The sequence below is a fragment of the Polypterus senegalus genome, chromosome 8, assembly GCF_016835505.1.
Source record: "Polypterus senegalus isolate Bchr_013 chromosome 8, ASM1683550v1, whole genome shotgun sequence".
Taxonomy (NCBI): domain Eukaryota; kingdom Metazoa; phylum Chordata; class Cladistia; order Polypteriformes; family Polypteridae; genus Polypterus; species Polypterus senegalus.
Genome location: NC_053161.1, coordinates 142,340,105 through 142,367,098, shown reverse-complemented (window position 1 = coordinate 142,367,098; position 26,994 = coordinate 142,340,105). Strand labels below are relative to the sequence as shown.

Here is a 26,994-nt window from a genome sequence, read left to right as displayed (position 1 = left end):
CTACTGTGGAACACTGGCAGCCAGAGTAAATTACTGAGTATCACACAACGGGTCAATAGTGGGGATTGAACCATCAAAGCAAACTTGTTCTTAGCCACTAGACCACAGGGCATAGTACTACAAAACAGAGGCCCTTGTTTCAAGTATATATTGACTGTGCATTTCACACAACCAGCACACAGGCAGCGGTTCTGTACTTTTAGTGCAATAAAACAGAAGCTCTGCTTAGAAGAGATCTGAAGCAGAGCTTTTATCAGAGTCTAAGTACATGTACCATATAACAAACATTACTGCTTTACATAAGGGACAGGATTATCTAGCTCACTTTGACTGATAATAAACAAATCTGATTGGCTATACTCCAATTATTAACAAAAGAGAAGAGTTACTTAAGCCGCTTTTCCACTGCATAGTACGCACCACACGTTCAGTACAGCTCACTTTTGGGGCTTTCCACTGGGAACAGTACCTGGTACCTGGTCCTTTTTAGTACCACCTCAGCCGAGGTTCCAAGCGTGCCGAACCGCTACCAAAATGTGACGTGTAAACTCTGCTGGTCACTGATTGGCGGAGAAAATCCTCATTACTGCGCCACTGAACTTGCGACACGAGACACAACAGACCCGAAGGTTCGAACTGGTTTTAACCAAAATGGCTGTTCCGTGGTCTGTTGAGGAAGTACAGACGCGTCCTCTCGTTGGTAGCCGAGGAGCGGATCCAGCGAGAGCTGGATGGGGCGGCGGAATGAAAAAATTTTCCATGAGGTCGCCAGCTCTTGGCGCAAACGGCTACCATAGGACTTACAAACACTGTAGGGACAAGTTAAAAAATGAAGAGCGAGCAGTAGAGGCGGCGAACTATAACGACACGTGAATAATCCCGCCCACTCTAAAGCGGTACTAAACTGCAGTCGAAACGCGCAAAACCGAGCTGAACTGAGCCGAACCAAGGTGAGCTGTACTGAACCGTGTCATGCCGCACTATGCAGTGGAAAAGCGGCTTTAGATGTCTTAAGTGTCAGCACTTAATGGAATGAATGAAATATGATCTGCAGAATGTACAATTTAACAGACCATGATGTTAAAAGCAAATTCTAAATGTAATGTTCTGTATTGGTTCTTATCTAATCACTTTATGTGCAAATAATGGTTTATCCTTATGATGCTTTAATTTAAAGAAATGTAATATTAAAGTGGTACAATTATTTCCATAATGACCCATTTTTGATGAAAAACCAGTTCACTGGATGAGACTGAACAAGCAATTTTGTGCTTTACAGCCAAACATCTTAACAATTAATGGGTAACAATGCCTACTAAAAACATAATAAAAATATTTTAGTTCAAAAGTGGAAATTCTGTCACAGAACCACATGGTGTGATACAACTGTAACTTTAAAAAATTGAAGGAGACAAGACATATGGTTTTAGATTTGCCATACTTTTGTAATGATCATTGAAAAGGTACGTTCTCTTATTGTGGCTTGTGGTAACACTGTACAATAATGAAGAGATAAAAATGGCATAAACTTTAATTTCTTTGATTTGAAATGTAACATGCAGTCTTCAGGTCTAAAAAAGTTATTGTTGCCATTTTGAATCTAAACATATTAAAGGAAAAGTTATGGTCAGTGTTTTAAATCGTAATGTTAGCCCTTCTCAATATAAATTAACTAACTTCTAAGTTTTATTGGTTGTGTAAATGTGTCATGTCACTATCAAAGAAATTTCATAAAACTAGGAAAAAGTTAAACATGCCTATATGTTAAGCTTTGGGTGCTCGGTCAAATGTAGGTCCAGTCAACTCTGTCCAAATGGGATGGTGGTAGTCAGTCTTGACAGGAGTGGGAGTCCTGCTAAAAGGTATGCAGTTGTCAATCAAATTAAAGCTAATGTTCATGATTCTGCTGTCAAAATGGCACCAGGCAAAAAATGTGAATCATGTGAGAGGTCAAAAATACTGTTCATTAATTGTAGTTTGACTGCTTCCTTGAATGTGGCCGAAATGCACTGATTCTGATTTTGTATAGTGAAAACATTGCACTGCATTCTGCTTTATGAACTACATGCAGGGCATGCACTGAGGGATCACCAGATGACCAGAAAGCTGCCATAGGAGCCAAAAAAAATCCTCACTTAGAGTTCATTGTATTTAACATTACTGTTTTGCTTGATAATCCAATATAGACAACACAAGGCAAGAAGAAGAAAGGATTGAAAAGATAACTGAATTTTAAAAAATCCTGGTGGTTGAGCACTGAGGCAATGTGAGTTCCATATCTGGATAGGGGTTTAGCATGTACTGATGTCTTATAGATATCTTAGCTCCCTTAAGAAAAGAAAGGACACTAACAGAGAATCTAGAGTGCTTGTGGTCAGGAGAAGTAAAATATGCAGTACATGGAGTAGGCAGGTTCTTCTGTTTATTGGTCCATCAATTTTCAAGAGTCATTTTTTTTCTTCAAACAGCTGGAGGCTCCCACACTCTTTAATTAATATCTATATATTGTCACAGGTGGTTGAGTGCCATACCCAGCCGGGATGCCTGGAAGGACCAGGAGAGAGATTATACCTCCCCTGGACAACGAGAGGACAGACGTCCTGGTTGCTACGGGAGTCACGGGAACCAAGCTGGGAAGCTCAACCCTATAGGGGCCCGTGGCCACAGCCAGGGGGAGCTTACTGGATCCTAAAGCCCTGGAAGCCAGTACCTCCGCCACACCAGGAAGTGCTGGCAGAAGGAATTCCAGGGTCACCTGGGGTGCTTCCGGGAGCTCATGCGGCACTTCTGCCACACCAGGAAGTGCTGGCGGAGGTTTACCAAGGGGCACCTGGAGCATATACTGTTGAGTATAAAAGGGGCCCCCTTCCAACAGTCAAGGAGCGTGAGTCAGGAGGAAGAAGACAAGGCTTCGGAGAGTGGAGAGAAGGCAGCCCGAAGAGGACCACTGAGAGTCCCGAGAGAAGGGTGTTTGGTGCTGGAACACTGTGTGCTGTGCGGGACTGTGACCATTGTATATAGAAATGTAAATGAACCGTGTGTGGTGGACTGAAGAACGGTGTCTGTATATCTGTGGTCAGGTTGGCTTTCACAGTATACAATATGTAGATCTACCCTTACTTAAAAAGGATGACATCTTCCATACTAAATATGCCTTATTTTTTGCATGTGGATAATATACAAATAAACTCTGTCACCGTCACATCATCAGAGGGTTAAGCAAGCATGAAATGATCGCATTGTACACTGCAGCCTTATATTATAAATAAAAATGCATATATGACTGAGGAATAAGTAAACATGTCCAAGTTAATCAGTCTTGGAATTAATTTATACTGCTTCAGCCTAAATAGTTCACACCTTAGAATAGTGACTGAATTTCTAGATATACTCATAAAATTACATGCATTTGAACATAAATTTCAGATTATCAGGGCCAAATTGAATAATCAATTTAAAATGTATTGTATCAATGCATTTTAAAATATTAATTTGATTTCTAATTGGGTGCTTCCTACTGGATGTGCCTACTCAGAAGAAAGCAATAATAAGAAATCAAAAATATCAAAACTTGGAGTATCATAACACCAGAGCAAAAAGCCACATTGTGAAGAACATAAAAGATCAATTTCACAAAGCTAAAATATACTCCTCTAGGCCTTACAATGTTGGTTAGATGCCTACTTATCCTCTTCAAAATATGACTGACCACTTTAACGCACAGCTAAGCTGCCTTGACTCTATAGAGTAAATACTATGTTGGCAGAATGTATTTTTTTAAACCCCACATTGGGTTAACTACCAGGATATTCTCAGTGTTACCTGTGTAGCAGAGATCATTAGGTCATAGTTCCTCAATACCCTTAAGCAGAAACCCATGGAAAAATAGCTGGCAGTCAAAACACAGAAAAGCATATCAAAGTCATTAACGAAGATCATATCCCAAGAGGCAGACAGAAAGAGTGAAAACATTAAACAAGAGTTCAGCTAAACCTTTTCAATAAGCTACCTTACATGTTGCTTGAGTAAACAGATCTGATCAAGCTCCCTCTAATTTCCTTTGCTTAAGCCATCAGTTGAAAACGCCATAATTTTGGCATCACCCTGCAACAGCTAAACATAGAAGTGGCAGGGGTAAAGTGCAAGCAAAAGAGGTAAGTGTTACAGCATTTGACATTTATAAAGTTGAAACCAAAGATATGCATCCAGAAGGAAATGCAGCTTTTTAATGCACAATGTTACTTAAACCAAAATTACCTTGGCATATAGAGGACTCTTTCTGCGACGACAAACCCCACTCTGAAGAAGAGGTTGCTTGCAGGAATAAATGGAAAAACCAGGAACAACAATCCAACTAAAACTTCCCGGGTCCCCAATTTCTAAAATGAAAGCAATAAAAGAAAAAATAAACGTGTTCAGCAATTAAAATGAAATGAATTTAGAAACACAATTACAATATTCACTATGTATATCAGATGAGCCTGAGCAGTCAACTGGTAGTTAACACTAGAATTCCTAAAGCCTACGAAGCCCTTTGAGCTACATTTTTTTGTATGAAAATGTGCTATATAAATAAATGTTGTTGTTGTTGTTACGAAATCCCTGCGCACCTTAAATTCTTTCACACCTCTCCCATCAGTGTCTTTTGTTTTGTAAATGTGTCAATCAGCGCAAGCAGCCTTCTGTCCCATCCCCCTCCTCGACAGAGCTCAACTCAGGCAGAAAGTTCACCCAGCTCATGCCAAGGCTCCTAATCTGCATGTGAGGTACCTGGAGTTGAATAGGGTAAATAATACAGTATATTGTTATTTGGAATACATGCATTTCATGTGTGTTCCATGTCTACAAAGATCTGGGTAAGTGTAGGATGAACAAGTTCAAGAAGGTTATGCTCAACCTTTACAATGCACTGGTGAAGCCTCATCTTGAGTACTGTGTGCAGTTTTGGTCTCCAGGCTACAAAAATGACATAGCAGTGCTAGAAAAGGTCCAGAGAAGAGCGACTGGGCTGATTCCAGGGCTACAGGGGTTGAATTATGAGGAAAGATTAAAAGAGCTGAGCCTATACAGTTTAAGCAAAAGAAGATTAAGAGGTGACATGACTGAAGTGTTTAAAATTATGAAGGGAATTAGTTCAGTGGATCGAGACTTGTATTTTAAAATGAGTTCATCAAGAACATGTGGACACAGTTGGAAACTTGTTAAGGGTAAATTTCGTACAAACATTAGGAAGTTTTTCTTTACATAAAGAACGATAGACACTTGGAATAAGCTACCAAGTAGTGTGGTAGATAGTAAGACATTAGGGACTTTCAAAACTCAACTTGATGTTTTCTTGGAAGAAATAAGTGTATAGGACTGGCAAGCTTTGTTGGGCTGAATGGCCTGTTCTCGTCTAGAGTGTTCTAATGAAAGGAAATGTGAGGCAAGAAATGCTGAACGCATACCTAAAGCAGAAACTTTAATGACGTGAAGTGTATAATGTGTGAAGACTTTAGTCCAAATATCAAATAAACATGTGCATTTTAATTCAAGAATATAACCAAAGTAAAAAAAAATAATTTAATTTACATGTTGTTGTCAACGAGTTACAAACCCAAACTCAAATGTCAATCGACAGAAAGCTAAGACATATTCCTGGATGGTGAAGAGGTAAGAACTGCTGCCTTATAACCAAAAGGTTGCCGGTTCAAGACCTGGGGCCTCATGTATAACGCCGTGCGTAGAACTCGCACTATAACATGGCGTAAGCACAAAAGCCGAAATATGCTTACGCACAGAAAAATCCAGATGCAGGAATCTGTGCGTACTCCAACTTCCACGTTCTTCCGCTACATAAATCCCGATCAGCGTGAAAACTAACGCTCGTGCACGCGCATTATGTAACGCCCCAAATCCTCCCAGAATTACGCCTATTTGAATATGCAAATCAATATAAATCGCCCTTAAGCGCAGCCTTCTGTGAAAAGACAATGGGAAAAGCACGGGGGGAAACATAAGAATTTCAGCGAATACCAAGTGGAGGCAAAGGAAAAACATACTATTTGTTCAAATAAGCCGTGGTATAATCAACAAAAGGAAGTTGATCGAGTGATATAGCGTGTTGGAGAAACATGAAAGCTCACATCCACAAAATCGCACAGTGCCGGAAATAAAAAAGAAGTCACATATCAAAGTCGCCGTGGAAAGCCGAGTTGTAAGCCCACTGTCTGAGTGTCATATGAAAGCTTATTAGGGTACAGAGAAAAAAGCAACACGGTGGGGAAAAAGCACGAAATGTCCACTTCAATCTCGACATTTCCACTTTAATCACGTAGTTTATTTTGTCATTAAAGTAGAACATCATAAAATTCATCTTAAAATTGTTTAATTAACCAGTTTCTAAAATCACATCATAATTAAAGTAGCACGTTAAATGCTTTGTTTTGTATTTGATTTTCTATGTGCTCTATGTGTGTGAATCACTACTTGTTTCTTAAACCGGCTCTCTTCCTCCAACTGGACACAGAATCCATTAATAATCTCTGAATAACTAAAATACTGAGATGTATACATGATGTCATTTTCATGATGATAGGAGTTAAAGCACGTTATTAAACATGTTTCACTTCGATGAAATAATTTATTGCAGAAGTACTCAGGGGCGGCTCTAAGCTTGTGGTGGCACTGGGCAGAGGAAGAATCGGTGGCTGGCTCCTTAGCCGCCAATGTCAGTAAAGTATCTTATGCACGGTGGATGGCCACGTATGTTGCAGACACTAGCGCCTCGTGCTCATGACACAAGCATTTAACTTTTGCGAAATTTGTCGCTGCGTTTTTAGCTGTGTTGTTATTTTATCTTTCTGTTTTATATTCAATATATATTGGCGTAGCCGCCACTGCAGTCAGTGCTTTTCTTTCCCCAAGTAACCGATCGCCAAACAATCAGCTCTGTAATAGACGTTAAGCCATCTGTAAGCTTAGCGCCGATTCTTCAAAGCGTTTAAAGAACATTGAAATATCTTCGTAGTACATGTTTAATTATTCTATCCTTAAAGACACTCCCAGTGAAGAATATAGATTATTTAAATGAAGTTAAAGTTTTATCTGTATAATTTAACAAACATATTTTGCTGCATTTCACCTTAAAAATGATATCGTCATCATATGTAAATACGCGCTTTATAAAGTGGCTCAGGTTGTGCGATATTATAACTATAGTGCAAGTTTACAGTGGGGTGATTGTACTTATAAGTACAAACAGTTCTACAAGGAGCACTTGATTGGCTGCATTTAAAGTTCTTGGGATTAAACTGTTTTGAACCGCGAGGTCCGTACAGGAAAGGCTTTGAAACGTTTTGCCGTGGCAGAGACAGCGTGTGCTTAATGCCGTATACCGATAATTCTCTTTCCGATCAGCTGCTGCTGTGATTCACACTCAGATACAGTGATATAAATACTCCGAGTGGTGCAGTGAGAGAAATATGGAAAAAGATGATCCGCTGTGGCAACTCCTAACGGGAGGAGCTGAAAGAAGAAGAAGAAGAAGAAGAAGAAGAAGTGAGAGTAACAACGCTAAAGCAGTTATGGCATTTGGAATACTATGGCTGTTCCCTGGACCATTATATTGTTACGAGTTAATTACAATCAGATGCATTACACTAATAAACAATATGCGGTTAGTTTCTGTGTATTTATAAAGCCGCGTCATGAAAATAATGAGGAATCACACAAGAACAGTAGCACTGCTTTGACGCTGGGTGCCGCCAGTTTGCAAAACCGAGCGGAGAACTTGCATACGACAAGACATGAGGTACCGTGGAAAAGTGTGTGGCTTTACGCAGAGTGTAGGTTTTATACATCGCGATTTGAACGTGGAAAACTTTCTGTGCGTACGCACCGTTTATACATGAGGCCCCTGGTGCTTCACATTTTGAGCAGTGAGCTGCTATTATTATTATTATACTATAGTGCCACAGTTCGTGAATCACCCATTTGTCAGGAGTCATCTGAGATGAAAAAATATAGTTGTGCACCTTATTTGTGTAGTTAGTACCTACAAAGAACCATGCACCATCTGGTATTAGCCTTACAGTCCTTGACTCGAAACCTCACCAGGATAGAGTGAACAAACACTCTATGAAGCAAATCACATGATTCTCCTTTATCCATTCAGGCTCATAAACCCAGAATCAGTTCTTGAGATTACTAGCTTCATGGACCCCACAAATACCATGTACAAAAATAATTACAAAAATAGAAGAAGAAAGAAAAACAAAATGCAAGATAAATGGTAAGTAAATGACAAGCAAGACCAGAGCTTCTAAAAAACTCTGCAATGAAACAAAGATGTGGATTTGCCTTCTTTAAACATTGATTACTACAGTATCACACACCATCAAAAGCACACCAAACACAGTAGCTTTAATTTCTCCATCTGTTCTCAAGACTTCTACTGGTAAACAATGGTGACCATCCTCACTGGCTACATAACATCTTGGCATGGCACCTGTTGGTATCAAGTCCCACACAGTGTGTTGAAGGTGGCAAAGAATATTAGCAGCACTGAGCTGCCTTCTTTTCAGGACATAAACAATACTCACTACCCATGTTTACCCCCATCCTACGGTCACTAGTATGTTTCCCCTTTTAAGCTCAATGATGAGATTTCCATTTAAAAGTAAGCCCCACAGCAGAAGATAAAATGAAATAGTTGGAAATCCAGAAATACTAGTTTACCGTTAAATGTGTTACATAAAATACTGTTAATACATAATAATACTATACTTCACTTCAGATGAAGTTGTGAAAGAAATGTTATACAAAAATTGGAATCTGCTGTTTTGAAATGAATAATTCATAATCAAGCTGCAGCAAGTGGTCTCATTGAAAAGAATTCATTTTGCAGTCAAAGATAGTTGTGAGCTAAATCAGCAGTGCTAAAAATATTCTTTACCCTTCACCATAATGAACCCCCTTAACATGCAACTTAAAATTCATCTAATACTCAGGAGGGCTGTTCTGTCAGGAAAACATAGCGCAGGATATGAGGGAATCTAGAGTTCAGGGGTTAATGACGGCCTATGGGAGCTATTTCAAACAGAGCATCCTACAAACTGCACAGCTCCCTCATGTAATCTGCAAGAAGGGAAAAGGTTCCTTAAAAAAATCTCTAAAATGAATTTAAATGCTTTATTCTTCAAGGTCTCATTAAAATGTTTCAACAAAGCGGAGATGGAGACCAGACGTGAAATCTCCAAAGTATTACTTCACTGTATAATATTAATAGGGCAGGTTTAATGTCTTAGTGGGTGAATGGCTTCAGTTCGAATCATAAGCTATCTCGCTGTAGGTACTAAAAGTGCTCCCAGGACCTTTTAGGAAAAGGCTGTTGGTTTTAAAGCACTCTATGATTTTATTGCAAGTTATTGTAACATGTCTTCATAAAAAAGTAAACACAAAAGGAGCATGTGAGTCTATCTGACACTAATGGATTTCAACATAAACTTTATAGTAGAAGGTTGTACACCTTACGTGGGCAAACCATTTACTGCTGCTGGGATAGACTTCAGATAAATGTAAATTACAATTATTATTATTATTATTATTATCATATTCAGATATCAGAAACCCTATAGTGAAAAAGTGTTCTGAAAATGAATGGAAGGATACCAATAAACACCAAATAAATACACATAAATATAAATTTATATATACAGTGTATATAAGAAAATTAAAATAATTAGTGCTATTAATAGTCACAATAAGTGCAGCATTCATGCTTTGAACACTGTTTGAAAAGCATGCCATCTGATATGTTTTTAAAGTGAAACCTAATTTCTGTCAGAATACAACTGAGAAATTTAAGATACTATCACGCATTATAAACAAAAGAGATGTGGGTCCCCTTTATTATAATGGATTCGACCTATGCCAACAGTGGATTCCCAATGGGTATTAAACCCTTGCCTGATCCACTCTTAGCAATCTGTATTCCCACAAGTTTATTACTGATTTTCTTCACTGTGAAATGGTTAAGCTTTTCATTTTAAAAAATGCATTTTATTTAAAACAATACATAATGAAATGTAGCTAATTTAGTCAATAATATTTTTGATTTTACTTGAAAATATTCACTTTTCTCATCTAAATGATTTATTCACTTAGAGTGAACACAAATTATGTTAACAGCAGCAGGAAAGCTTTGGCTATATGATCTCTGTCATTGATAGATAAGCATTTCACTTCTCTTTGAATGCTGAATGAATGAATGCCTTTTATTGTCACTATACACATATACAATAAGATTAAAAGCAGCTCCTTCAGTGCAGACATATATGTAGAACACAACAAGTAAATAAAGAAATAAACAAATGGTGCAAAAAAGTTGCAAAGAAGTTGCAAAAAAGTTCTACGACGCTATGTACATATGGAAAGAATAATAACTATTGCACTATTGGGTTGTTGCACATAATTTAAATAGTGTACAATAATGATGATTATGTGCAGTGAGTAGTGGATGTTGGCCCCTGAGAGTAATGATATTGTACAGTATACAGATATTGCACATTTATTATCAGTACCATTTAGATATTGGATATTGCACAGTTGATGGATAGAAGGAAGTCCAGGGGTTGGGGGGGGGTTAAACTGTGTAGTCAGTGCATTTGTGAGTTTAGAATGGTTATGGCTTTTGTGAAAAAACTGCTCTTGAGTCTGTTTGTCCTTGTTGTGATGCACCTGTAGCGCCTCTCTGAAGGCAACAGGTCAAACAGATCAGAGCCAGGGTGGGAGCTCTCCTTGATGACGTTTTTTGCTCAGTTCTGTCCATCAGGGAGGGGAGAGGGCAGCCAATGATCTTCTGTGCTGCCTTTACTACACTCTGAAGCCTCACCCTGTCTGCCACGGTGCAGCTGCCATACCATACTGTGATATAGTACGTCAGCAGGCTCTCAATGGACGAGCGGTAGAAGGTCAGTAGCAGGTTGGAGTCCAGGTTGTGCTTTCCGAGGACCCTCAGGAAGTGTAACCGCTGCTGAGCCTTCTTGATGACTAGTGTGATGTTGTCTGTCCAGGAGATGTCAGTGGAGATAAGGACGCGGCGAAACCGGAAGGTATGGACCCTCTCCACACACTCGACATTGATGTAAACAGGGGCTAAGTCGGTGCTGTGTCTCCTGAAGTCGACAATGATCTCTTTGGTTTTCCTGGTGTTCAGAACCAGATTGTTCTTTGAACACCAGGCTGCCAACTTCAGGACCTCCTCTCTGTAAGCTGCCTCGTCTCCCGTTGAGATGAGTCCGACCACTGAGGTGTCATCAGTAAACTTGACAATTAGGTTGTTGTTGTGGGCCGGACTGAAGTCGTAGGTGTAGAGACAGTACAGAAGGGGGCTCAACATGCAGCCTTGTGGAGTACCGGTGTTCAGTGTGCGAATGGAGGAGTGGTGGGGGCCGAGTCTCACAGTCTGGAGCCAGTTGGTAAGAAAGTCTTTTATCCAGACACATGTGAGAGGGGAGAGGCCAAGAGTGACCAGTTTGGTGATGAGAATGTCAGGAATGATTGTATTAAAAGCTGTGCTGTAATCCAGAAAGAGCTTCCAGACATAGCTCTGCTGCTGCTCTAGATGGCTCAGCACAGAGTGGAGAGCTATGGCGATGGCATCTTCTATGGATCTGTTCGCGCAATATGCGAATTGGTAGGGATTGAAGTCTTGGGGGAGATAGTATTTAATGTGCTGGACAACCAGTCTCTCGAAGCACTTCATGATTACTGGAGTGAGGGTCATAGGGCAATAATCATTTAGGCTGGTGATGGGAGACTTCTTCGGCACTTGAATGATTGTGGCTGATTTTAGGCAGGACAGAATTACTGCTTGGGCTAGGGAGAGGGTGAAGATTTTGGTGAAGATAAAGGTGAGCTTGAGGGCACATGCTTTGAGCACCCTACCAGGCACTCCATCTGGGCCGGCAGCCTTCTTGGGGTTCACTGCCAGGAGCACCCGTCTGACATCGTGCCCCTTTACAGTGAGTGGAGTAGTGCAGAAACCCGGTGGGGGTGGAAGCAGGGCTGAAGCAGGTGAGTGCTGCTGTTGTGATGATTCAAAGCGAGCAAAGAAGCAGTTTAGCTCCTCTCCTAGCTGCACACTCAGATCTCCTGTTGTTGCATCACAGACTCTGTAGTTTGTGATGTTTTGTATTCCCTGCCACACCTCCCTTGTATTGTGGCTGGACGGGTGGGACTCTATGCTCCTCTTATGGTTCGTCTTGGCGTTTTTAATTTCTTCTTTTTGAAATTTTATTAATTTTATTGCAATCATTCCATAGAAATCAATCAATTTTTACAAAAAGTAGGATTGAGAACAAGCCGACCCTCACCCCTGAGAGAGACAGCATGGCCAACGGAGTAAAACTTAAAGCTTGTAAACATAACTAAATTGATGAGTTTGATAAGCCAATAGAGATGAATGGAGAAGAAAAAGAAATACAGAAATAATTGCTTCCTCTGTGCTTTAAGAGCTTATTCTAAAATATTACTGATTAGATCCTGCCATGTTTTGAAAAAAATCTGTACATATCCTCTAACAGAGTATTTGATTTTTTCCAATTTCAAATAGTATAAAACATTGGTTTCGAACTGACTTAAAAGAGGAGAGTTAGGATTCTTCCAGTTTAGCAAAATAAGTCTGCGTGCCAAAAGTGTAGTGAATGCAATCACAGCTTGTTTGTCCTTCTCTGCTTTAAACCCTCTGGAAGGACCCCAAACACAGCTGTTAATGGGTTAGGAGGGATTGTGACACCAAGACTGTCTGAAAGGTAATTAAAAATTTTGGTCCAAAATGATGTTAATTTGGTGCAGGCCCAAAACATGTGACCCAGTGAGGCTGGGACTTGACTGCAGCGTTTGCAGGTTGGATCTTACCCTGGAAACATTTTGGAGAGTTTTAGGTGAGACAGATGTGCTCGATATATAATTTTGAGTTGAATAATTCTATGCTTTGCATATTGAGATCCGGGCTCTTCCACTGCGAGGATGATCAGCTGTCCTTCCTGTCTCCCTGTAGCGCTGTCTTAGGCGTCTCACAGTGCGGACATGGCAATTTATTGCCCTAGCCACATCAGCAGTCCTCATGCCTCCCTGCAGCATGCCTAATGCACGTTCACGCAGATGAGCAGGGACCCTGGGCATCTTTCTTTGGGTGTTTTTGCACAGTCGGTAGACAAGTCTTTTTTTGCTGAGTATGTATATATACAGTATATCTATCTATATCTATATATAGCAAAATACCAGCCAGCTGAAAAGAAAAGGCAGCGAGAAGTAGTGTGTTAAAGAAGTAATGAAAAAGAAAAGGAAACATTTTGAAAATAACGTAATATGATTGTCAATGTAATTGTTTTGTCATTGTTGTGAGTGATGAGTGTTGCTGTCATATATATATATACACACACACATATAAACATATATATATATACATATCCATACATATATACATATACACATATACACATATATATATACACACACAAATATATACACATACATCCACATATATATACATATATATATATACATATCTACATATACACACAACACACACACACACATATATATATATATATATATATATATATATACAGTCTTTGGGGTGCGAGCAACTGTTGCTGGGGGTGCCAGAATCCATGAAGGAAGAAAAATGAAAAACATTATTTGTACAAAATCTTAATTTATTTATCCATTCCTAAATAATTAAATGGGCAGGCCATTTCAGTATCAGTGCAATACGCTGTTTGTTAAAACGGATGACTCCCGCTCTTACGTGCAAGTCTGCGTGGATATTATGATTATTACGTTTCTGTTCAAGTTCTATTTAAATTTTAAATAGAAGGAATTTTTATTTAGTCGACAGAATATTATTCCGGAATAAATCAACTCAAACCTTAAATAACATAATATTTTGCTCTCCATAAAATATATCCTGTCTAAATTATACAAGTTAGAAATAAAGTAAATGTTAAAAGAACAAACATTCAAATTTCTTTACTCTTATGTAATTTTATATAAAAAATAAACTTAAATTTTAAATATCCCAAAAGATTTTGCTCTCCATAAAAATATATCCTGTCAAAATTATACAAATTCAAATATGAACATGGTGCATAACAAAACCTGGAAATATAAATAAAATTTGTTCTTTTCAGCAATAACAAATCAAATCATTCAGTTGTCTTTGCTCTTATGTCATTTTATCAGAGCTGGACGCCTGGCATCTTTTTGGCAACAAGTTTGTTTATGTTTGGTGTGAGGTTCTGTGTTGTGGAGATTCTCAGGATGGACTGCAGGTGCTCATCAGTGAGGCGACTCCTGTGTGCTGTTTTGTTAGTCTTCATGACTGAAAAGAGCTTCTCACACAGATATGTGCTACCAAACATGCACAAGGTTCGAGCCGCATGTAGACGGAGCTGGAGCATTTGTGCGGGAATGGAGTGAATAAACTGTGTGGGCCGTGCAGTATCGTACTTTGCCTTCAGTGTGCCATTACACTGCAGCTCAATCACCTCCATCTGAATCTGCACAGGTGCAGTTTCCACATCGATGGCAAATGGGTTGCGAAACAACTCAAAATTCTTTTTTTGTTCTTCAAACTCACCAAAGCACCGTGCGAACTCAGTGCGCAGTGGGCTCAGTTTATCAGCAAAGTGCGTATTTGGGAACACCGTTGTGCCTATTTGGTTCAACATTACTTGGCAACAGGGAAAGTGGGGCAAGTTGCAGTGGTGCATTTGTGTCTCCCATAAAAGTAGCTTCACTTGAAATCACTTTGTGATTTTGCACGGGTAAAACGTCTGCTGAAGTGTCAGATTCTTCTTTAACTCTTCTGCTTTCTGTATCTTGTGCATTGCATTCAGGTCTTTCAGGTTATCTTGATGTTTTGTCTCATAGTGCCGTCTTAGATTAAATTCTGTAATTACAGCCACATTAGCTCCACAAATGAGACACACGGGTTTACCGGCAATGTCAGTAAACATATACTCAGCCTCCCATCGGTTTTTAAAGGCTCTATGTTCAGAATCACCTTTTCTCTTGGCATCGTGTGGGCTAGCCGCAATAACTTGCAGCATCATAAGCTAGACTTGATTAACGCGGTAAGTGTTCGGCTCGGCAAGGCAGCTGAAGCGCTGCATTATGGGATCTGTAGTTTATTGTGTTACCAGCGCTTCATATCTCCGGGCCATTAATAACAATAATACAGTGTATAAAATGATCTCGCAAGCCGGATTTAATTACATGCCAGGCCGGATGTGGCCCGTGGGCTTTGAGTTTGACACATATGGACTAAATAGAACTTGAAAAGAAATATTTTTTTCGAATGTGACCACGCAATTCAGATCGAGTTGACTCACACTACAGTACCTCAATAAGTTACCCTCCCCTCGCTCTTACTTTTTTACCGTTCATCTAATGAATACACTGAGTATGGCTTTACCAAAACAATCATTGATCGCGAATAAAGTATCCATTATTCATAAAGCTTCAATTGGTGATCTGTCTTTCTGCGTTAACCGCATATTTTTTTATACGTCTCAAACCAAGGGGATGTGAAGGTAAAATGAATAAAAATGCGTGCGTATATACTCAGTGCATCCCCTCTCGGGAATCGAACCTCGGACGTTGGCGCTAGAGGCGAAGTGGTTTATCTATTTGAGTGTAGCAGTGTAATTCGGTTTTTGTTCAGCACTCTTTGGAACTGTTGCTTTTTGTCTGCGCACTGCGTCAGTTCAAGTGAGCCGCTGAATATGGCTTTATATGTCACTCGCTTGCTTCTAATTGTTTCGCTGCCTTCTTAATTATATAATGCATGTTTTCTTAAGCGCTTTTGGAGCTCTTCCTGGTTTTCTACTGCGTAATTACGTGGGAGGCGTGATGATGTCACATGAAACTCCGCCCCCGGCTTTCGAGCTCAACTCCATTACAGTAAATGGAGAAAAATAGCTTCTAGTTATGACCATTATGCGTAGAATTTCGAAATGAAACCTGCCCAACTTTTGTAAGGAAGCTGTAAGGAATGAGCCTGCCAAATTTCAGCCTTCTACCTACACGGCAAGTTGGAGAATTAGTGATGAGTCAGTGAGTCAGTCAGTCAGTCAGTGAGTCAGTCAGTCAGTGAGGGCTTTGCCTTTTATTAGTATAGATAAAAGATAAATCCTGTAGCCACAATAAATGCCTTTATTGAATAGACAAACCAGGGATGAACAAATTCCTTTCAACTGCAGCTACAGCCACGACACACATAAAAACATCAATAATAATTCATAAACTTGCAATATTATTTATTTATTATATATTTATTATATATTATATATTATATTATATTTATTTATTATTCGCAACATTTTACTCACCAAAAATTCAGATTATTTGTAAACCGTACTCTGTCATACGGATTATCCGTGCGCTTGCAGTTCCATCAAAACCTCACTTTCTGTCGCCATCGAAGCTAATGCTGAAAGGCGAACCCGTCCTATGGTATTTCTGGCATAAGTTTCAATTCGCTTTACGGCTGAAAATGTCTGCTCGAAAGAAGCAGTGTACACAGGAATGCTTACCGCCAAATATACCAATGTGAACAGCTGCCCCATGCTCTTATTCAGATTTTTCTGATGAAGGAAGTCAAGGAGATCAGTGGGAGATTTTCCTGCAAAATCATCCATGGCATACATTACAGTCAGTTCTGTTTTTAGCCGGGACGGATCAAAAAGCACTCCGTGGCTCTTGTGTTAAAGTGGAGAAGGCTGCATGCGTGAAATTTTTCTTGTATTCCTGAAACTTCTGGAGCTCGAGGAGCATGACAAACATCAGGTTTTCGTGGTCTTGAAATCTGGTCTGTGTCTGGCAAATAATATTGTCCAGAATCCTGCCATGGAGTTGGCCGTAATGCACGCGACGATCTTTCGCTCAGAGCGTCTGCGGTGCGTTCAGTGGCCTCGGACAGTTCCTCATATCGGCTTCTATCCAATCAATGGGTCTGAATACGGTGACGTTGCCGTATGCTTGCTAGAGGGCCCTACTGACACCAACTCAAAATCTGATTGGTTGAAGCAACAGGTTAATCGACATTTATTCTGTGTTAGAGTGCCTCCACAACAGATTGTGAAAGCCTCTCTGCCTGACAACAAATGATGGCTGAAATGTGATTGGTTAAATGCTTTAATACGAAACTCCACCTCCCACGGCTATCGAGCTACGGTCTATTCTCTCTGCCTGGCAACAAATGACGGCTGAAATGTGATTGGTTAAATATTTTAATACAAAACTCCGCCTCCCACAGCTATCGAGCTGCATTCTATTACAGTATATGGACAAAAATACGTTCCAGTTATGACCATTACACGTAGAATTTCAAAATGAAACCTGCCAAACTTTTGAAAGTAAGCTGTAAGGAATGAGCCTGCCAAATTTCAGCCTTCTACCTACACGGGAAGTTGGAGAATTACTGATGAGTGAGTCAGTCAGTGAATGAGTCAGTGAGTGAGTGAGTCAGTGAGGACTTTGCCTTTTAATTAGTATAGATACCTATACACAGTATACAGTAATACAAATAAAAGTAATTGACATAATTTTGTTTCTTGCAGTTGATAACATAGATATATCAGAAGAATCTTTAATAAAACTAAGGCAAATGCTAAATGCAAAGACCAAACACACTTTAGATAATCACATTAAGTGTCTCAGAATAGACTTATTCATTAATATTAACAGAAGCTTTAACCTAATCAAACAATACCCTATTCAAAATCTTTTAATTTAAACAAATACAATAGTAATAACACTGCTGCTAATACTAATGTACAGTATACACTACTGTACAAGTCTTACAGTAGGTCACTCCGGGAACTTAGTGTTTATTTACTCATGAAAATACACGTAACATAAACACAACTGAACACAAATACAATAATGTATAATAAGAATGTCTTGCTTCATATATGCTAGTATACATATGGAACAAGGTCTGCTATGAAATTAATGAGGTTAATAATAAACAGAATTTTATTGAAAAAGTAATTACATGTTATTATACATGGGTTTTCTGCCCCTTGAAGCAACTCTGAAAATCGTCATTAGTTAAGGTCTGACAGTTCATTGGTTACAGCTCCTTGGATGTTTCAGTCTCATTAATTTCATGTCAGAAATGGATATATGGGCAGCACGGTGGCACAGTGGTTGCGCTGCTGCCTCACAGTAAGGAGACCAGGGTTTGCTTCCCAGGTCCTCCCACGTGTGGAGTTTGCATGTTCTCCCCGTGTCTGCGTGGGTTTCCTCCCACAGTCCAAAGACATGCAGGCTAGGTAGACTGCCGATTCTAAATTGACCCTAGTGTGTGCTTGGTGTGTGGATGTGTTTGTGTGTGTCCTGCGGTTGGCACCCTGCCCGGGATTGGTTCCTGCCTTGTGCCCTGTGTTGGCTGGGATTGGCTCCAGCAGACCCCTGTGACCCTGTGTTTGGATTCAGCGGGTTGGAAAATGGATGGATGGACATGGATATATGTATAATTTAAAGTTTTAATTCCATTTTAAGGTGAATTGGCAATATAAGAAATGAGAACAAGATTTATGGGGAAAAAAGATTGTGAAAGCACATTCAGAATGTACTGTTTAACATTTACCCTGACACAGAAAGGCGGTGATTAGTTGTATAAGTTGGTAGTTTCCCACCAATTCATCTTTATTTAGTACCTTTCATAGAGAACATTATAACAAAGAACTTTGTCTGATACGTCATATTAAAATAAAAATCTATAAGTCTACAGTAAGTTACATAGTCTCATGTACATTTTACTTTAGTTTGTCCTAAACGCAGTTGTGCTAGTGAAGGCCTGAAAAGAACAGACCACACCTTATTTCCCCAACAATTGCCTCAATTTCCCCCCAATCAGTTGTCACCATCTGACAGAGATGATTCCTCTACTTAATCCTAGTCTGCCCCCCTAGTTGGCTGTACTTCAAAATGCCTAAGACCAAGAAATACCTAAAGGACCTTATCTTGTCCCTTTCACTCCAGAGCAAAAGCAGCTCTGATCCAAGGTTCCCATTGATTGTCTAACTTCTCATCCTATCACAATGAGTGAGCTCTTTATTTCTAATAGGAAGAATCCTATTTCTTCTCCAAGTAGTCACAATCTCCTTCTTTTGATAAGTAACTATAGCTCCTGGCTCATCTGACAATTTCAACCTACTTTACCAACCTAATCAGTCAGTACAGTATTGCTTATAGTTAAACCAACCACTTAATCAAATCAATGGTCATGCTGGTTGCTTAATACTACTAAGAAAACCACTCCTTGTGCATTAGAGAGTTAGACAACATTCTTTACAAACAGCAAACTGGATACTACTCAAGCCTTGGATGCACAAAAATATTATGAACAAAAGAGGAGAACAGACACACCATTGGGAGATTTAGTTTAACTATGTGGACACAGTGCTCTCTTTTTAAGTACAGGATCTGAACAAAACTCAAAACTGGCCCAGCCTCATATTCCTGCAGTGTCTTCTACCTTTTTCAAGTCTACAAAACAGATGCAAATAGGGTCAGGAAATTTCAGTGATTCCTGGAACATCCATGCAAGAAAAAGAAATTAATCTACAAGTTAATGGTCAGTAATTAATCTAGATTGCAGCTCCTGAATCTAAGGTTTGTTTATTGGCTAGAGACTGTATTTTAGCCAATTGGGAAAGGCTTTTGCAGAGAAGATTAAGTATGTCATCTTATGGTAACTGGAATACACTTCCTGATGATGTATAGCTGTTCCTCAAAGTTTTCTTTTATCTCCAAATAACATCAGATTTGCAATTTGATCATTTTTTCTGGGAAGTAACGGGTAAAATACTCACATTACATTTTGAGAGGAGTAATTAGTAATTTGTCACGGATTTCATTTTATTTAACTACACCAGTTCTGGTGAACAGTGAACCCATAACGAATCCCCATAAGGTTCTGTCTAAGCTGCGTGGCCGCTGACAAAAAATTGCTGTGCAGTGGTTACAAAGTGCTACTCAGAAAATTTATATGCTCGCTTTTTTGGTTTTATATTTTATTGTGTTATTTTATTATGTTTTATCAATGATGATTTGTTTAATTAGGAGAAAAACTCACCACAAAATAGATTTGATGCAGGGTCATTTTAACTACTTTTGGACCCTACTGCATACCCGATTCCACCGATTTGTGTGTAGCCTACTTGTCAGTGACTCAGTGTGTAACAGATCATTCTTATCTTTCACTTGTTTGGGCTAGTGCTGTTCGGGCTAACAGCTGTAACACTGCGTATGTCGATGCAATAGCATATTAGTCACATTTCAGTAAGAAAAGCACGTGTGTATAACTTGTTTGTATGGTGTGTATCATATAAGTTCAAAAGCTGTATAACTCATACGTACGCTTAAACAATAGATTTTTTCCGGACCTAAAAATGTCAAAGTACAAGTCAAGAAGTGAGAGAATGCTGGATAATTTTGTAAAGAAAAAATGTGCATCTAAATTTAGAATGGCTTAGCTAGCAACCGTTGAGACCGAAATGCCAACACTAACAAAAAAGCTGATGACAAAACCTGGGGAAATATTCATTTACCGAAAAAAAAATGACAACATCGCCTGCCAATGGTGCCAAGAAAGCCGCACACTTGGAGAATTTAGCACAGGCAAATGATGGGACAATTGGAAGATAGACTATTTGAAGCGTCACTTATGTCAGAAAGGTCACATGGATGCAGTTTCAAAGCTGCATTGTCAGAATTCCAGAGCTCTGTGTCGATTGTTAAACGAAACTCCAAAAGGTCGACAAATGAATACGGAGCTGTGTCAGCGGAAAACAACGAACACTGATGGGGTAAAAGTTTTGATTGATGATGTCTTTCTGGCCATGTTGATGTTAGCAGTGCAAGAGTTGCATGAACATATGACAAAATATGTGACCATTCCCAATAGCTGGCATAGCACGAATTATGGTTCCAATTAATAGAATACATAAACAATACTCTCCAGCAGGAAATCATGAGCAGTATCTCACAATGCCAGGTTCCATACTCTCATTGCTGACGAAAGCAGTGACATATCTGTGACGAAAATGTTCATTTTGTATGCTAAATTCCATTGTGGTGGTGATGTCAATTTTGATACATTATTTACAGGGATCATGAAGTTGACGGTGTGTAATAGCAGATCAATTGTTGAAGCTATCAAAAACTTCTATTTGGACAATGCAGTAGACATGCAAAAGATGGTTATGTTTACATCAGATGGAGCGTCAGTCATACTTGGAAGGGAGAATAGTCGTGAGATTTCACATTTGTTCGAACAAGACTGTGATGCTCACTGGGAAGACCTCGCGATTGATGAAGCCTGTAAGCACATTTAGTTAATGCAGGACATTGAGACGCTACTGTGAACAGTGTGTACGATGTTTAGGAGGTCGTCGGTGAAGCAAGCAGAATTCATAAAACTGGCGGCAGTTCTAGACAATGATTCGGTTTTATTTCAGCCACTCGCTGAAATAGCTTTCTAGGCATTTTGCACTAACAGCATTTCTGTTTTGATCGAATAATATAAGAAGCAGGTTGAAGAATGTAATGATACACTGTGTGCACAATTATTAGGCAAGTTGTATTTTTGAGGATTTTAATATGTAACAAACACAGTGCTATCAGTCAATCCAAAATGTTAATAAACCTGAAACCTGAATGTTTCACAACGGAAATGTGAGTGTGAACATCATCAGGGGAATACATATGTGCGCACAATTATTAGGCAACTATTAGTGTGCAGATTTATTATGCAACTAAAGGAAAAATGAAAATTTTCCCATCTCACTTGTTTATTTTCATCTGTTATAGTGAGAATAATAAACAAACACCTCAAAATTTACAAATAAACATCTCTGACATTTCAAAAAAAATCAATCAATCAATCAATGACCAATATAGCCACCCTTCTTTCCAATAACAGTCATAAGCCTTTCCATTCATGTAGTCTGTCAGATTCTTGATCTGTTGACGATCAGCTTTTTGTGGAGCAGTGACTACAGCCTCCCAGACACTCTTCAGAGAGGTGTATTGTTTTTCTCCCCCGTAAATCTAGCGTTTAAGAAGTGCCCACAAGTTCTCGATAGGGTTTAGGTCAGATGAGGAAGGGGCCATGTCATTATTCCTTCATCTTTAAGGCCTTTACTGGCTGGCCACACAGTGGAGAACTTCGATGCAAGTGATGGAGCATTGGCCTGCATAAAAATCATGGTCTTTTTCCTGTATCACTGTTTGAAGAAAGTGTCTTGAAAAACTGGCAGTAGGTTTGGGAGTTGATTTTGAGTTCATCTTCAATGCAAAAGGTCCAACTAGCTCATCTTTAAAAATACCAGCTCATACCAGTACCCCACCTCCACGTTGGAGTGGAGCTCTGTGCCCATTACTGATCCACAGGTCCATCCATCTGGTCCATCAAGAGTCACTCTCATCTCATCGGTCCATAAAACCTTTGAAAAAAATCTGTCTTCAGATATTTCTTGGCCCAGTTTTGGCGTTTCAACTTATGTTTCTTGTTCAGTGGTGGTTGGGTTTCAGCCCTCCTTACCTTGGCCATGTCTTTGAGCACTGAACACCTTGTACTTCTGGGCACTCCAGGTAGGTTGCAGCTCTGGAATATGAAAGTACTGGAGGATAATGGGTTCCTGGTAGCTTCACGTTTGATTCTTCTCAAATCTTTGGCAGCTAATTTGCATCTTTTGTTCTCAACACGTTTCTTGCGACCCTGTTGACTATTTGCAACAAAATGTTTGATGGTTCTGTGATCACACACCAATATCTTAGCAATTCCAAAAGTGCTGCATCCCTCTGAAAGACTTTTTACAATTTTTGACTTTTCAGAGTCAGTTAAATCTCTTTTTTGGCCCGTTTTGCCCGAGGAAAACTAGCTGCCTAATAATTCTGCACACCTTGATATAGGGTGTTGATCTCCTTAGGCCACACCCTCCCTCATTACACAAATACACATCACCTGACGTGCTTAAATCCAATAAGCATTCAAGTTAATACAGCTTGGAGTTGGAATATACACATAAAAATGATGATATGGTCAAAATACTCACTTGCCTAATAATTGTGCACACAGTGTATAATCAGCAAATACTGCATTAATCAGCTTGCCAACCAGCAGATTCGAGCTGAACTAATATCTAACGGCATGTTGGTGAATTAGTTGAATAGAGCAGATTATTACAACAAAACAACTTGACAAAAATTGAAGCATTTCAGTTTGTGAAGGCGAGAATATTAAAGTTGTGTGTTCAGTACTTGGGCGAGAACATTCACTGGAGTGAGGAAGCAAAAGCCTTTATGAATGGCAATAAAGAAGTCAATGTGACACCTATTGTCTGGTTTGTTGAATATTTCAGTTTGCACAAGAAGGCTTGCTTTCCAGAAAATGAATTGATAGACTGGAGGTTGTTATTTCCAACACAGCTGACTTTGATAATGGAGAAACAGAAATCACGAAGCTGGTTGAAAGGTAAAGTCATTTCCTTCGTCAGTCATCGGAGCTGAATGAGCTGTCAAAGGCAGTGATAATGCAGTATCACAATTTTCGATTCGTCATGTCTAAAAAACTCAAAACCGGGCTGCTTCGGACATTTGGCGATATAGTTCAATATGTACTCAAAGAAGAAGAATTTGTGATGCTGGCTTGCCTTGCAGATATCTGTGCAACGTTTCAAGCATTGAGTGCTGATTGTAAACACGGTTTTAGTCTCATTAATGCCATCAAATAATGCAAACGCTTTGAGGCAGAACATTTGAACAAGCTGATGCATATAAAGTCAAAATTCTGGATGAACAGTCAATTTGGATCATGTTTATCAGCATTGGTGTGCACACAAGGAAGGCGCCAAAAACTGTAACAGTATAAGTAAGTTTAACTCGTTAGCTGTCAATATTTGAAATTTTGGCTTCAATTAATCTAGCCTAATATAGCAATGTGTGTGGGAAAACGTTACATTTTCAGTGTTTTTCTCGCTATTAAAAATTACAATTTAAAAATGACATAAATGGAAAGCACAGCATCGTGTATAAATAAAAATCAGTTTCTTAACTTGTGCAGCTCCCTTGTTTTACTGCTCAGGCACGTATGTGTTCCGGGAAAAAGGTTAGAGGGAACGTTGCTCATGATCTTGTCACAAAACATGTTTTAAGTATGCAAAACATTATCTACATAAGACAGAGGTATTTTTGTCCTGTCGACATATGAAGTTAAAAATCAGTTAAATAAAGCTTTTAAGTATGGGGGCAGGGTGTGTTGGGGATCTGTTATCCTTTGGGGTTGTGTGGCAGCTAGTGGCACAGGGAACACTGCACAAGAATGGACAAAAATGGATTCCAATAAATATTAACAAATTCTCTAGTAGGGATAGGCCACATATTGAATTTAAGGTTTGTTTCGATATTTTAAAAAGTGGGTAAAAGTAAAAAAAAAATGTTCAGAACTTTAATTTTTCACTATTTCTTCTGAATGTTAAATAAAATCTCCACCACTCTTCCTAAATATGTGGAACGTCCCTTTAACTTTTATGGTGTGCCTTGTAAGGTCCAATGTTAATGTTATTCGTCTCTATGAGCCCCAACATATATATATATATATATATATATATATATATATATATATTAGTTGATTTACAATTTAAATAATGTACTATTGATAATATTCATAAATAATAACAGTATGCAAAGTACAAGTGAATACTGTAAACCATACAACTTGATAAATGCTGATGTGTAGTTTCAGGCGGCACTTGTAGTTACTTTAAATCTATCTAGTTCATTTTTGGTCAGCTTTCTTCAGAACAGGCCGCATTCCTGTCTCAATATGGCTGCCGAGTTGTGCCTCTCATGGCAATGGTGTGACAGAGAGATGTTTCTTCATTGTGGTGTTTGCAAGTGAGCTAGGGAAGGATAAAGCAAGCAAATTTATATATTCTCTGTCCAATCCCTACAGCCAATAGGGCGCCATGGTACTTAATGGCTTCTGATACAAGCCGATTCCAAACAGCCATACTTCAGACCAATGGGGCACAGAATACCTTTCACACCTGTCTCCAAAACCATTTGTTAAGGTGAAGATTGCCAGCTAGGTAGTTGGCCTCCATTTGGGGGTTGACTGAAACAGTCCTGCAGAGCATCACTTGCCAAACTGATTTGAGGCACTTCCCCCAACCCTGTCGTAAAATTACAAAGAAACTCAGTCCTAAAAGGGGGTTGGGGGTTCGGGGGTTGGGGATGGGGTCTGGTTCTTAGCCATCAAATCATTGCTGTTCTTATCAATGACAGACATTAGTGTTATAAGTTACAAATAAAGACTGTGGCATATGGCCGGTCGTTTATCCCGGCCAATACCCCCAGGCCGCCAGATGGAGCCCTCCCTGCAGCATGAATGTGCCCGAAGACCAGCAGGGAATCCTGGACAATGAAGTTTTCATCCACAGCCCTGCTGGATACCACAGGGGCCGCTAGATGGAGCTGCAGGTAGAAGCAAAGACTATTATTTGCCCTACGCCCTACACATGGACAAAGGGAATGACGTGCTTCCAGGGTGAAGAAAACGGATTTTTATCTGACCTGGAAGTGTTCCTAGTCACTTGGACAGAGGGGGCGAAACACTTCCGGCTATAAAGGACTGTGGGACAATCCCCAGACATTGAGCTGAGCTGGGTGGAAGGGTGGCAACACGTCTGGGAGTGGAGGATTGTTTATTGTATTGTTATTGATTGGTTTAATGAGTATTGTGGAGAGGAGGGTGCTTTGTGCATTTTGTGTTAATAAAAAGTCAACTATTTGGACTTTTACCTGGTGTCTGGCATCTTGGACAAGGGTTCAAGGGAGCGATAGAGCCCCCTATCTGTCACAAGACATACAAAATATTTATCAACTTATATGCAAAATTTCACACTACAACAATCACTAAGCCACAGCACATAACACAAAAATATAGCAAGGGGAAGATGTAAAATTGCCTTGGTGCTTTTATTAAAACAGTGTTTAAAGAACAACAGTACAGTCGGAGTCCCAGGACCATCGGAAAAACCTGGTTATTCCATACATGGCTGTCGTGTCCGAAAAGTTAAAAAGGATTTTTGGAAAACACCACATACCTGTCCACTTCAAACCCACTAACACACTGAGACAGAGACTCGTCCAGCCCAAAGACCAGATACCAAAATAGAAGAAGAGCAATGTAATATATGCCGTTTAATGCAGCGAAGAGTGTCCTGAACTGTACACTGGAGAGACCAAACAGTCGCTACACAGGAGAATGGCCCAGCACAGAAGGTTTATCACCTCGGGGCCGGAATCAGCTGTGTACATCCATTTGAAGGACAAAGGACACTCATTTGAAGACATTAACGTCCAGATATTGGATAGAGAAGACAAGTGGTTTGAGAGAGGGGTGAGGGAAGCTTTGCATGTGCAAATCAACAACCCCATACTCAACAGAGGTGGAGGCCTTAGGCATAAAATGTCTTCAATTTATCATGCTGTCCTTTCATCCATCCCCAGGAAAATCAAGCACAATTCATACCTCCACCAGGTGGACCACTCTTAACAACCCACTCTATGGGGGTAAGAGGGGCTGTCAAAAGGTGTGACGATTACATCTACCCACACCTCCCCCTTCCTTTGTTTTACTCAATGAGCCTAATCAGGGCAGGTGTGAAGTGAAACTAACCTGGAGGATAAAATTGTGGTCTCTAACAACATTCCTCAGACGGACGAAGTTGCTTGGATGAGCAGTGAAACGTATCTACCTAACAAGAAAGAAGTCCAGTTGCCATGACTCAACTACCAGATAATTTCACCTGGATGACTGTGAATCTTCACATACAGCAGCCATGTTAGTTTTCTTTTATTTGAATTACTCAGTGTTTGTGTTTTGCTTTTGGAGTAAATTGCATTACTGGTTTTTTATTTTAATGTTGA

At 39.5% G+C, this 26,994-nt stretch overlaps 1 protein-coding gene across 4 annotated transcripts in view; it reads right to left on the bottom strand.

Moving 5' to 3' along the window:
• tmtc1 (transmembrane O-mannosyltransferase targeting cadherins 1) overlaps positions 1-26,994 on the bottom strand; it is a 570,135-nt gene that overhangs the window by 241,109 nt on the left and 302,032 nt on the right. For all 4 annotated transcript variants that reach the window (XM_039761862.1, XM_039761863.1, XM_039761865.1 and 1 more), the window contains one exon: positions 4,258-4,379. In XM_039761862.1, coding sequence (XP_039617796.1) covers positions 4,258-4,379 — 122 coding nt within the window. The remainder of the gene's footprint in view (positions 1-4,257; positions 4,380-26,994) is intronic.